The sequence below is a fragment of the Colletotrichum orchidophilum genome, assembly GCF_001831195.1.
Source record: "Colletotrichum orchidophilum strain IMI 309357 chromosome Unknown Scaffold_5.1, whole genome shotgun sequence".
Lineage (NCBI taxonomy): Eukaryota > Fungi > Ascomycota > Sordariomycetes > Glomerellales > Glomerellaceae > Colletotrichum > Colletotrichum orchidophilum.
This window is the reverse complement of record NW_019172961.1, coordinates 358603-371353: the sequence shown is the minus strand read 5'-3', so window position 1 is coordinate 371353 and position 12751 is coordinate 358603. Positions and strand designations below refer to the sequence as shown.

The 12751-nt window shown below is 57.4% G+C and overlaps 5 protein-coding genes across 5 annotated transcripts; 3 read left to right on the top strand and 2 right to left on the bottom strand.

Annotated features, from left to right (window-relative positions):
- On the top strand, nt 1-531 carry CORC01_01024 (uncharacterized protein; the record flags this gene model as incomplete). The annotated part of the gene is made up of 1 exon (XM_022612680.1): nt 1-531. A coding segment is annotated over one exon (531 nt), but the record flags the coding sequence as incomplete, so codon positions are not given.
- A 731-nt stretch (nt 532-1262) lies between these two features.
- On the bottom strand, nt 1263-2899 carry CORC01_01023 (eukaryotic translation initiation factor 3 subunit L; the record flags this gene model as incomplete). The annotated part of the gene is made up of 3 exons (XM_022612679.1): nt 1263-1346; nt 1426-2466; nt 2588-2899. The coding sequence occupies 3 exons, from the start codon at nt 2897-2899 to the stop codon at nt 1263-1265; spliced, it is 1437 nt and encodes a 478-aa protein (XP_022480840.1).
- A 1126-nt stretch (nt 2900-4025) lies between these two features.
- On the top strand, nt 4026-7319 carry CORC01_01022 (elongation factor Tu GTP binding domain-containing protein; the record flags this gene model as incomplete). Its single annotated transcript, XM_022612678.1, has 2 exons — nt 4026-4088; nt 4143-7319. The coding sequence occupies 2 exons, from the start codon at nt 4026-4028 to the stop codon at nt 7317-7319; spliced, it is 3240 nt and encodes a 1079-aa protein (XP_022480839.1).
- A 1356-nt stretch (nt 7320-8675) lies between these two features.
- CORC01_01021 (RNA recognition domain-containing protein) lies at nt 8676-10797 on the bottom strand (the record flags this gene model as incomplete). The annotated part of the gene is made up of 6 exons (XM_022612677.1): nt 8676-9853; nt 9907-10203; nt 10254-10352; nt 10487-10528; nt 10660-10716; nt 10794-10797. The coding sequence occupies 6 exons, from the start codon at nt 10795-10797 to the stop codon at nt 8676-8678; spliced, it is 1677 nt and encodes a 558-aa protein (XP_022480838.1).
- Nucleotides 10798-11789: 992 nt separating this feature from the next.
- CORC01_01020 (uncharacterized protein) lies at nt 11790-12659 on the top strand (the record flags this gene model as incomplete). Its single annotated transcript, XM_022612676.1, has 4 exons — nt 11790-11910; nt 12011-12124; nt 12182-12298; nt 12346-12659. The coding sequence occupies 4 exons, from the start codon at nt 11790-11792 to the stop codon at nt 12657-12659; spliced, it is 666 nt and encodes a 221-aa protein (XP_022480837.1).
- Between the last annotated feature and the right edge of the window lie 92 nt (nt 12660-12751).

The window sequence follows — 12751 nt, the reverse complement described above, 5'->3', positions numbered from 1 at the left end:
ACCATCCCGTCCCCGTCCCGACCGACAATTTCCCCGGTCTGCCGACGCGACGTCGGTACGGAGGCACTACCTGAATTGGACTATCGTCCACGGCGGGCCCCGCTTAGTGTACCTGTATCACAATATGAGCATCATCGATGCGGAATCCTTCTTTCGTGGGGGGAATCGATTGTTCTTGTCCCTTTGATTAGTTGTTTCTCGGTTTCTGCTTTTGTGGAACGGGATTGCTTCACACTCTCCGCCAACGCAGTCTCGCCGACCACCAGCTCGCAAAGGAGTGCCAAATTGCCTCATAGAAGCATGTCCATCGCGTTTCGGCGTGTTTGCTCCACCTCGGCAAAGCAACCCGTCTCGATAAGAGTATCCGCCAACCAGTTCTGCGCGGACAACGTTGCAACCTTCCCCAGACAAAGCGCCCTTGGCATGCTTCTTGTCGAGCTTCCTATCAGGTTTCACTGCCTTAACAAGTCTGGCGGGGAAGCGGGGAGATCACTGCAAGCGTATCGCGGGAAAGACGGGAGACAACGGTAGTCATCAACTTTGCATCTATGGAGCGACTAAGTGCTTGTCGAGAGGAACGGTGCATATTGAACCATTCTTGTCGGCATTGGACTTTGCTACCTTGGGTAATTCCGGTCTTGACCTTGTGGCTCGGAATTGAAGCTCAGATTTCACGACACACTCTGGCCGATCTAGCTCCCTTGTACGACGAAGTCCTGGTGTTTGACCATGATGTTTTGTTCAGCTGCTCCCGACATTGGGCTCAGCCTTCTATCCTTGGCGGTCCTTTAGCACGCAGATTGCTGTCGCGAGTACTCTGGCCTCCAAGAGCTTCGGATGGATGTCGTACTTTGAATTCTAATTATTCATTCCTCTTTGGTTCACTTCACCCCGCCCAGCCAACCAGGTCCAGTGTTCCAGGAAGCAAAGACGCCTGAACGCCGTAATAATGCGAGCATCCCTCTACCGGGCCCTCCCATTTCTTCCCAAGTGCGCTTTTAGCCACTTCTCTGCCTTTTTTGTTTTTCCACCACCCCTTCCGGCCTCGAATCCACAGGTAACGTCGAGTGGATGAGGGGAAGTTTCTCCACATCTCCGTTGGCAGGTCCTGGTAACTACACGCATACGCATATTGCCCTTTGCCAATATACACACAGCCCTTGGGTATCTTGCTACCCTTCTTCCATGTCTTCCTCGCGGCCAGCTGCTCGTCCACCTTGCCTCCTGGTTTTATAGGGCCCTAAGTATATCCCTACGACCGCTCAAGCGTACGTGCGGGACAGGTTGCGGAGGTACCAGTCGACCAGCTTGCGGCCGACCTTGGCTTCCGAGATGTGGATCAGGTCCTAAGACGCGGCAATTAGCATACTGTCACGAAGTGTGCAGCTGAGATGGGGGAAAAACTGCGAATTCGGAAATACTTACACCCTGCATGGCGTAATCCAGGTCGCTGACGTTGATCAGGTCGCCGTCCAACAGGCTGGGGTGGTCGGTCCAGCGCAGCTGCTTGGTGCGCTGCTTGTTGACCAGGAGCCAGGAGCGGAGCTCGTCGGGCTTGACCTCGAGGAAGCCGGCCAGCTTGTTGAGGTCCATGGTGGTGTAGAGGCGGAGGTAGGACTTGACGGTGGGGCTCATCATGTTGATCTTGACCTCCTCCATGAAGACGGCGAGGTGGTGCTCGACGGGGTCGATGTTGGACTCGGGGTTCTCAAAGTCTGGGGGCACGGGGGAGATGAACTTGGGGCAGGCGGAGCGGAAGAGCTCCTCAAAGATGGGGAGGGACTCGGGGCCGCCGCGCTGGAGCTTGAGGAGCTGGTCGCCGTACTTCTCGCGGAGGGCGGAGTGGATGGTGTCGTCGAGGCGGGTGGGGTGGAAGGCGACGCAGATGGCGATAAGGGCGTACATCTGGTCGTTCTTCTTGGTGATGGAGTCGTATTGGGCGTTCTTTTGGAAGTTCTTTGTGCGGGAGACGTAGACCAGGATGTGGGAGAACATCTTGATGGCGTCGGCGTAGCGGTGCATCATCATGTAGGAGAAGCCGACGTAGTAGTAGGTGGTGAAGTGGGCGGCCATGACGCGGGCGAACATGGCCTTCTTGTTGAGCTCAATATCGTCGAGCGTCTTGAGGGCGAGGCTGAAGTCGCCGAGGAGGCAGTGGACGCGGAGGAGGCCGATGATGGAGAAGTAGCCCAGCATGCGGTAAAGGTTCTTGCTGCCGTACTCGCCGGCGACGGCCATGGGGTCCTCGTTGCGGCGCATGGCGGCCAGCTGCTCGGTGATTTGGGAGCGCTGGATGAGGGAGTAGAGGACGTTGAGGACCGAGTAGCAGCCCCAGGTGTTTGGGTTCTCCTTGAGGACCTGCATCTCCTCCTCGTTGTTGCCCTGGCGGGCGATGCGCATGCGGTAGGACGAGAAGGAGTTGAATTGGTAGATGAACTCGTCGATGACGTCCCAGGCCCAGTAGTACTGCGTATAACATATCAGCCTCGTTGACATATAATAATATGACTATCGCGACAGCAACGAAAAGAGATTGAAGATGGAAGATGGAAGATCGAGACTAGATGACATGGAGGGGGTGCCTTACCGAAGGGGGCTCGAGGTCGACGGGACCCTCGCTGTTGAGGATGAAGTGGAACAGACTGCAGTACGAGTCGTAGCTCTGGAACTTGACCTCGAGGGGCGCGGAGAAGTCGAGCGGCTGGGCGGCGGCGGCGAGACGCGACTGGATGTCGTCGGTCTGCTGGGCCATGGTCAGGGAGTTGACCTGCTCGAGGTCCTCGCCAATGTTGTCCTCATACTGGACCTGCTCCTTATAGTCGTTGACGAGGGCCTCCTCCTCGACGTCGCTGTCGTCGTCGACGCGGACGGGCCGCTCTCCGTTCTGGTAGCCGCTCATGGTTTGTGGTTTCGGTGATTTTTCGGTGAAACTATTCCCACACACACAAAGTGAGGTGACAGGAATAGATTGGGAAAAATTAAAGACGTTGTCCGGGGTCCGAAAGAGGGAAGGGCGCGAAAGTTGGCGATGTCTTCAACTTTCGAGAGGTTTGAGAGGACAGATGGGCGGTCGGGTCGGAAGGGGGGGAAGGGGATCGGTTCGCTCGACAGGGTGGGGTTTGGGCGGACGAGTCGAAAAATTTCCTTTTCGCTGGCTAATCCCGCGGGGGCTTTTGCTGAGGTTATCGCAGACCGTTTGGGGAGTGAATTTTTGGCGAGTTAGGGTTTGTTGCACCCCCCATAGAGCGATGTGTGGAGGCGGGCTTCCTAGGGTGATAGGTAGCGGGTGTATGCGAATAGAGGGTATTAGAGGGGTACTGGCCCTGGCTCTTTTTCGTTTTTTTCCCTTTCTTGGAGGGGTTCGATGTTTTGGCGGGGTTGGTCCGCTGAGGTAATTCCAACGTACCTGGCAAACGTCTATTGAATCGCCCGAACCACCACCCCTCCTTCCCTGAGCCGCAAAGCAGTGGAGGGGGAAAAAAAAAGACTGCATAGACACAAACACTATACAACATTACTCATCACAGCGCCAGCTCCCATTCACTTTCTTTGGGATTATATCAACCCCCAAACACACACCTCCCTGAGACTTGACAACAGCTGCAGACCAAGCACGACAAGAGTCACCCCTCGTCCGTGCAAAACTTCTTACAGCAGGGTGGCGAATCAGAGCGATCCTTTCGTCTCTCTTGATCTCGCCTGAATCCTAGTTGGGCGCGGCCTATTAGTCACAGACCAGGACCAATTAGTTGCCGAATCATCATCACCACTTACCAGGGCACTCACTCACTACTGCTGCCACCCTGGCCGACGACATCATCTGCCTTGAACAAACACACTACATATACTCAGGTACTGGCTTTCACATACTAGCCAGGGAGAGGGAGGCATCATACCGACGTTCAGACCTGCTCTCTCATTCACTCGGTTTCTTTCATCTGGCCTTGCTTTCTGTCCATAGATCTTTTGATACCCCCTTGAACACTCTCTTCTGCGACCCTTCCTTTACTACATAGCCGCCCATCATGCCTGTTGTTACACCTGACAAGCTGGCTAGCCTGCAAAGGCATGCCGTGGATGTACGCAATGTAAGTTGAGTCTTATCACACAAGTCTCTCATCTCAGTGACTGATCCCCAGCAGATCTGCATCCTGGCTCACGTCGACCATGGCAAAACATCCCTGACAGACGCCCTCCTGGCAACAAACGGCATCATCTCACCCAAACTCGCCGGCAAGATCCGGTACCTCGACTCGAGACCCGACGAGCAGCTCCGAGGCATCACAATGGAGTCCTCTGCCATCTCCCTCTACTTCTCCATGCTGAGGAGGTCAGCACCCGACGCCGAGCCGGAAGCCAAGGAGTACCTCATCAACCTTATTGACTCCCCTGGTCACATTGACTTTAGCAGCGAGGTCTCCACCGCTTCGCGACTGTGTGACGGCGCCGTCGTGCTCGTCGACGCCGTCGAGGGCGTGTGTAGTCAGACCGTCACCGTCCTGCGCCAATCCTGGACCGAGAAGCTCAAGCCCCTGCTCGTCGTCAACAAGATTGACCGCCTCATCACCGAGCTCAAGATGACGCCCGCCGAGGCGTACACCCATCTGAGCAAGATCCTCGAGCAGGTCAACGCCGTGCTGGGAAGCTTCTTCCAGGGTGAGCGCATGGAGGAGGATCTCAACTGGCGCGAGCGAATGGAAGAGCGCGTCCAGGCGGCGGCTGCCAAGGAGGCCGGTCTGGACTCCATGACCGAGTCCGGAGAGCTTCAGTTTGAGGAGCGCGACGACGAGGACCTCTACTTTGCGCCGGAGAAGAACAACGTCATTTTCAGCAGTGCCATCGATGGCTGGGCGTTTACCGTGCGCCAGTTCGCCGGCTTATACCAAAAGAAGCTCGGCATCAAGAGAGATGTGATGGAAAAGGTGCTGTGGGGAAGCTTCTACCTCGACCCCAAGACCAAAAAGATTCTGGGCCAGAAGCATCTCAAGGGTAGAAACCTGAAGCCCATGTTTGTTCAGCTGGTTTTGGAGCCTATCTGGACTGTCTACCAAGCTACAGTCGGCGGCGACAACAACAGGGGCGACCCCGCGTTGTTGGAGAAGATCACCAAGTCCCTCGGACTCACCATCCCGCCTCACATTATGCGCTCCAGAGACCCACGGCTGCTTCTGACCACAGTCTTTGCGTCCTGGCTTCCGCTGTCGACGGCCATGCTGGTCTCCGTCATCGAGTCCCTGCCATCACCTCCAGCGGCGCAAGCCGAGAGATTGCCCGAGATGCTCGAGGACGTCCCCGGCTCAGACGCCGTCAGTGAAGAGATCAAGGATGCCATGGTCTCCTTCAAGACCGGTCCATCAGACCCCATCGTGGCCTACGTCAGCAAAATGGTCTCCGTACCCGAGAGTGAGCTGCCCCAGAATAAGCGCAAGCCGGGCCAGTTGACCGCCGACGAGGCGAGGGAACTCGCGCGCAAGAAGAGAGCAGAGGCGGCTCGCGCTCAAGCCGCCGCCCCCTCCAGCGGGAATGCAGTCAACGATCTCACGACGGCGCTCGAAGAGGTCAACCTGGACGGGTACGCCCCCGAGTACGAAGAAAAAGAAGTCGACCCCGAACATCTCATCGGCTTCGCGCGCATGTACTCGGGCACGCTATCCGTCGGCGACGCCCTCTGGGTCATCCCGCCAAAATGGTCCCCCGCCAACCCCAACGCGAACCCGCAACCAAAACAAATCACCGTCACGGCGCTGTACATGCTCATGGGCCGCAACCTCGAAGCCCTCGACTCCGTCCCCGCGGGCGTCGTCTTCGGCATCGGCGGCCTCGAGGGCCACCTCCTCAAGAACGGCACCCTCTGCAGCCGCCTCGACGGCGCCGTCAATCTCGCCGGCGTCGCGACCCTCGGAAAACCCATTGTTCGCGTCGCCCTTGAGCCCGTCAACCCGGCCGACCTCGACAAGATGATCCACGGCCTCCACCTCCTCGTCCAGTCTGACCCCTGTGCCGAGTACGAGCAGTTTGGCAGCGGCGAGCACGTCCTACTCACTGCCGGCGAGCTGCACCTCGAACGCTGCCTCACGGACCTCAAGGAGCGCTTCGCCCGCTGCGACATCCAGGCCGGTGCCCCTATTGTGCCTTATCGCGAGACCATTGTCCGCGCCGAAGAGATGCGTCCCCCCGCGAACAAGGACCTCGGCCGCGGCGTCGTCGTCGGCACCACCTCCTCCAAGCAGGTCTCCATCCGCCTCCAGGTCCGGCCCTTGCCCTCCGACGTGACAGACTTCCTCCTCAAGAACGGCGACGTCATCAAACGCATGTACTCGGACCGCACCACCGCCACCTCCCAAGGCGAGACGACGGAGACCGCAGGCACCGCCCCCGGCGAGGAAAAGATCGACGTCGACACCGACCTGACCGCCGCCAAGATCATGTCCCTCGACGACTTCAAACAGGGCCTCCAATCCGCCCTCGAATCCGGCCGCGGCGGCCGCGAACACTTCAAATCCGCCGTCGACCGCATCGCCGCCTTTGGCCCCCGCCGCACCGGCCCCAACATCCTCATCGACTCGACAAAAGAAGGCCTCCTCGCCAAACTCTTCTCCCCAACCTCCACCGACCGCGACGGCGCCGGCTCCGCGGCGCCCCAAGCAGACGAGGCCCTCCACCCGGCCCACGTCGCCGACAAGATCCCCTACGCCTTCCAGCTCGCCACAGCCCAAGGGCCCCTCTGCCACGAACCCGTCCAAGGCATCGCCGTCTTCCTCGAAGACGTCATCATCAACCCCACCGACGACGACACCACCGCCACCGCCCGCGACCGCCTCCCGCGCCTCACTGGCGAAGTCATCAAAACCTTCACCGCCTCCCTCCGCGCCGGCATGCTCGACTGGTCCCCGCGCCTCATGCTCGCAATGTACACCGTCGAAATCCAAGCGTCAACAGAAGTCCTCGGCCGCGTCTACGACGTCCTCACCCGCCGCCGCGGCCGCGTCCTCTCCGAGGCCATGAAGGAGGGCACCCCCTTCTTCTCCATCCAGTCCGTCCTCCCCGTCGCCGAGTCATTTGGGTTCGCAGACGAGATGCGCAAGCGCACGTCGGGCGCCGCGCAGCCGCAGCTTATTTTCGCCTGGTACGAGGTGCTCGACCAGGACCCCTTTTGGGTGCCGTTTACCGAGGACGATCTCGAGGATCTTGGTGAGCTGGCGGATAAGGAGAATGTGGCAAAGAGGTACATGGATGGCGTCAGGAGGAAGAAGGGGTTGTTGGTTGAGGGACGGAATGTTGCGAGAGATGCAGAGAAGCAGAAGACTCTCAAGAGGTAGTTGGTCGTGGGTTTGGAAATGCCACATTGATCCAGCCGGATTCGGTGGTGATAGGAGCGTGCTTAACTACCAATGAACAAAATGAAAATACTTGTCACCAACGTCGCTCAATCATGTATATATGGCCCCTTCAATAAACCACCGTAAGCTGCTCCTCAAGCAACTTGTATGAGGTATTACCTCGCCCGTCTGGCGTAGCAATACTCATCCACGATCACGACTCAAGTGTACAGCGCTTATTTTGTACTTTTTTATTTCATTCCCTTGCCTATCATCTATTTTGCATCTCCCGCAAGGGGGGGTTGGGGTCTTACGTCTCCCGTCATCCACTCCCCAAACAACACTCAAACATTTCATTCGTCAGACCCGCGTGCGTTCCATTTTAACCACCCTCGGCAGCAGAGAAGAAAGAAGCAAATAAGCCAGCTCGCCATCATTTTTTTTTGGTATCGAAGGGCGAGAGTAGAATAGTGAAATAGAGGAGGAAAGGGAGAAGAGGGAGGGGGTGGACATTTCGTGGAAAGGGAGTCATTTCAAAAAAGGATTGCAAGCGGGTAACCATCATCAAAAATCGTAGAACAGCCATTCGTCCGTCTGGGGGAAAATTCCACAACTGGGGGCGAATCATCTATCGTTGCACTGCAGGTCGCGAAAGGGTGAAAGAGAGGGGGAGGAGAAAAGAGTAATAGAACTTTGGTTGAGATTTTTGTGATTGGATTCCTTGAAGCTCCCTGTTGTCACTGGGAGCTGAAAGAATCCTGACGGATCGGTAGGTTTCTTCGCTGAATCCCCGAGAAACCTTTGGGCGAAGGATCTCGAGCACAGCAGAGGGAGAGGACAAAAGAAAGTGAGCAAGAATAAAAAACAACATTTGGTCATGAGCCCCTTTTCTTCCAACATCCATGAGCCCTTTTTTAGTTACCACTTCGCAAACTCCGATGAATGCGTGCGAAAGTGCACGCCTTCTCCAGTCGTTGAGTCGAGGAGACCTATCTTGCCCGAGGATAGCAAGCCACCTGTGCCAAAGACCGCAGAGGGTGCCGAGTAAAAGGAAAGTGTTTTTGATTTCCTTCAGCGGATCCGCAGCGAGCCAATTTTTCGTTTGTTGGAAAGCAAAGTATCGGAATGGAGAATTCATGCCCTTCAAGCCCCAAGTAAGCGGTTCGTGGCGTAAAGTCGTTCGTCAGAATCGTATTCGGAGTGGTCTGGGTATATGTGACGAGAAATGTCGTCTAGGCCTCGCAAGCAAACACGCGGGCGCATCTTCTCGTCGATAAATGCGGACTCAACTGCGGTCTCAACCACACTAGGTCCGACCGGACGCTGAAGGATAAATGGACTGCGCATGCCGGCCTCCTAGGCGGCGCCCCGGGGGCCAACGTTGCGACGGCCCTTGTTGGGGACCGTGGTCCAGCCGTCGTCTTCCACAGGGGCGGCATCGCCAGACTCGCTGCCAGCGGTGGCAGGGGCCTGCTTCTCAGCGGCAGGACCGTTCGAGCGAGGAGGACGGCCTCCCTCGAATCGAGCACCGCCACGGGGTCCACCACGTCCACCACGGGGTCCCGTCGGGGCACCACGAGAGGCTCCAGATGATCTCCAACTGTTGGCCTCAGTAGCACGAGACTTCGGGGCCTCCCTGGGCTCTCTCGGCTCCTTGGCCTCCTTGGGCCTAACGGGAATCTTTTGCTCCTCGGATGTGCCGTTCTCCTTGTCGGCAGCACTCTCTTGGGCAACCTCCTCCTTGGGGGCCTCCGCAGCCTCTTTCTCGGCCTTCTCCTTAGCAGCGGCCTCTTGCTCAGCCTTCTCCTCGGCCTCCTTAGCGGCGGCCTCCTTGGCAAGACGACGCTCCTCCTTGGCCTTCTCATCAGCCTCGCGCTTCTCCTTGATCTGTTGCTGCTTCTTCTCCTCAATCAGGCGCTCTTTCGCAGCAGTGTCAATAGGACGGGCAGCACCGAATGGGCTAGCCTTGGAGTCGGTGCCGGAGGGGGACGTAACGTCGGGGGCCTCGGAAACAGTGCGCTTCGCCAAGTTCAACTTGGGGCGGCCAACAGGGGCGGCGGGAGCGGCCGAAGGGGAAGAAGGCGCCTCACTGCCGTCACGGGACTGAGCAGCATCGGGACGCATCTTGGTTCTCCACTGGCTGTCGGTCTCAGCAGCAGTGGGGGCTCTCTCGGGGCGGGGAGGACGGGAGTCCTGACGGGGTCCCTGACCCTCGCCCCAGGCAGCGGGGGACTGGCGGCGATCGCGGAACTCGCGGGGACCATCGTTGGTGCGGGGACGGCTGCCGTCGCGAGAGCCAGAGCCCTCCTTGGGAGCAACGGGTGAAAGGGGGCCTCTACGCTCCCAGTTGCCAAAGTCGCGGACCTTTCCGTCGTCCTCGCGGGGCTCGCGAGGCTCACGGGGACCACGGCGCTCGCCAAAGTCGGAGGGGCGACGGTCGTTGCCACCACGTCCAGGCAAGTCGGGCAGGGGACCCTTACGGGACCAGTCGCTGAAGTCGCGGGTGGATTCGCCGCCACGGTCACCGCCACGAGCTTTTGGAATGATTAGCATTTACCTTTGGGTCATGCTCAGGTCATGTACTCACGCGGATCGGCAACCTTGATTCTGATAGCACGTCCCTGGAAAGTCTGGCCATCCAGAGTCAAAGCCTGCTTCAGTCCCTCAAGATCCTTGAATTCGGCGTAGGCGAAGCCCTTGGGGCGCTGCTGCTCCCGGTCCTCGATGATGCGGATGCTGATAATATCACAGCCCTCGAAAAACTCGTTGACGGTCTCCTCGGTGGCATCGTAAGACAAGTTGCCAAGGTGGGCAGTGTAGGGGGGTCTCTCAGGGAGCTGCTGGGGAAGGTTCTCGCGGATGGAGGAGTAACCGCCATAGTCTCCTGCACACTGATCAGAGGCGTCAATTTCCACGTGTTGAAGATGAACTCACTTCGCTCGGGACGGTCACCACGGTCACCGCCGCCGCTACCCCAGCCACCTTGGCTGGGGCGGTAGCCAGCGCGCTCGGGGGCGGGGAGAGCCTGAGTGCCTACGGAGATATGTCAGTGGGAAGAGAACATTGTCTGGTGCGATGCGAGCCTAGCTGGCAGAGTTGCCGCATACCGGCTACAAAATGTTAGCATTTGTTCCGCAAGCGACTCTTGCAGCGCAGCGAGAACTCACTGTACGTATCCTCGACCTCATCAGCCCATGATCCGCCGTAGCCTGCAAAATGTCAGTCGATGGTTTGCCACGTGATGGTCTGCCATGTGATGATCGAGCAAGATGAGAAATGGCGGTCGTTGCTGTCGAGGGAGCATATGTGACGGGAGTTGTCGAGGAGGGGTACGACTGACTGGAGTCCTGCAGGAAGTCGCCAAGGGCCATCTTGACCTGCTCCTTCTTCTTGGGCGCTATGATGACACGATTAGTCTTGGTACGTCATGGAGGTGCGGCAGCAGTTTGCGACGGCGAGCAGGGTAGCACAAACCCATGATTGCGGTGTTGAGGCGGCTTCGCGCGTCGAATGTAATCGATGCGCGATGCGGAGAGTATGTAGGAAAGCCGAACGGCGCGGCTGTTCGCTAGAGGCGCGGGTTGGTGGGAGTTGGTGCGGAGAGGATTGGAAATGTCCGAGGGATATTTCGCAGGTCGTGGGGAGACGTCGCCCAAAGGGATATCTCGTCACGCCGAAGGTGGATGAAGTCTTTTCTGATTGATACGTCAGAGGGTATCGGAGACGTAGTAGACTTGGTAAGGCCCAGCTTGCGGTGATTTGCTGGGGCTGATAGTCTTTTTGGGGGGGGAGGAAAGGGTCGAAGTTTTACCCGCGCAGCAGAGAGGCAGAGGGTGATTGAAAGTTTGTGAGGGTTGGACAATTTTCTCGAGGTGGCCAGGAGTGGGAGGCACTAGCCCCGCCGCGGCCTAGCTCACATTTCCAACCTAGCGCCCAGCCAAATACGCACGGGCCAGAGGCCCCGGGAAAACCCGTGATTGAACAATCCCATTTTAAGAGAGGGGCCTTTTTTTTCTCTCTGGGCGGATCCGGAGCCCAGTGCTCCCTGTGACTTCAGCGGTGGGGGGGGCCTCAGCGTTTCCCGCCTGCGTTTCCCCCCTCCATCCCTCCCGCCGTTCACTCCCCCCTGCCTGCCTGACCGTGCCCTGTGCTGTGCCACGGGCGGCCCCTTCACTGTGAAGGGGGAAAAAGTGCATGATGTGCGCTTGACAATCTTCCCCGCCTTTCTTGCATCTACCGGGTATCTACGGTTCAATCTGTTTTGAGCCGCACGAAACATTTGCGCAACGTCGCCTCCTCGCTTGACTAGTTCCGCCCCGTTTGATGCATCTATTGCAACCCTGTGGAAAGCTTCCAGAACAACCGACATATCTGATCGGGGCCACCATCTGTATTCCAGGCCATCGTCGTCTGTTTTTTTTGTTTTTGTTTTTGTTTTCTCGCTGTAACCCAGCCTCGGAGTCCATCATCATGTCTGATGAGGCAAGAGACGGCATAGAAGAGCCGAGGCGGAGGCGGCAGCCTCGTGGTTTGCTACCACCAGGTTTGGTTGACCTTTTGGGTCCGCCCCTGAAGGTTGGTGCCATGACTGGTGAGTAGAGACGTCTGAAGAAGGAAATCTTCGGGTTGACTATCCAAGGGCCGCTTCGTCTTGTTTCGGTATATGGTTCTATGGCTCACATTTCCGATAGGGACTATCGGCATGTTCAGTGGTATTGCAGCCGGCATCATCCGTGACTCCACACCAGCTCTGTTCGCTGTGGCATCCGGCATCCAATGGTTCGCTCTCGGTTCAAGTTATTGGCGTATGTTGCTGCGAACCTCTCCTGTTATATGAACGCATGCTGAAGCCATCATGATAGTATCCAGGTCTGTGGTGATGGCCGCATGGGGTGGCGAAGAGAACCTCTCCAATTCATCCAAGATCCAAGCCAGCGCCATTGCGGGAGGCACGGCAGGAATGGTCGGGGGACTGATTCGTGAGTAGCTCCTCGCCCCATGATGGATGGTATCCAACGTTCGATAGGTGGCCCGAAAAACATCATTCCTGGAGTCATCGTCTTCTCACTCATTGGGGGAACGGGCCAAGCCTTTGTGAACGCCGCGCAAGGCAGACCCGAGGTCACGGAAAAGAAGAAGAGCATCTTCGAGTCAAGTTGGAGTCCCCTGAAAAAGCTCTCGGATGACGAGTACCGTGAAATGATTGATGAGAAGATGCTCAGGATAGACGCCGAGATCGCTCTCATTGACGACAAGATTGTAGAACTTCGGGCTGCAAAGGCAGCAGCTCCTCCTCCGCCTTCAAAGGACGCATCACAACCACCAGATGCTCGCGAATAGGGCATTATTCCTTTTCATTCGTCATGTATAACTCTGTCAACTTTCAAACTGTAGACTGTATCAACAAGCAAGATTTCATTTATTTTCACAGA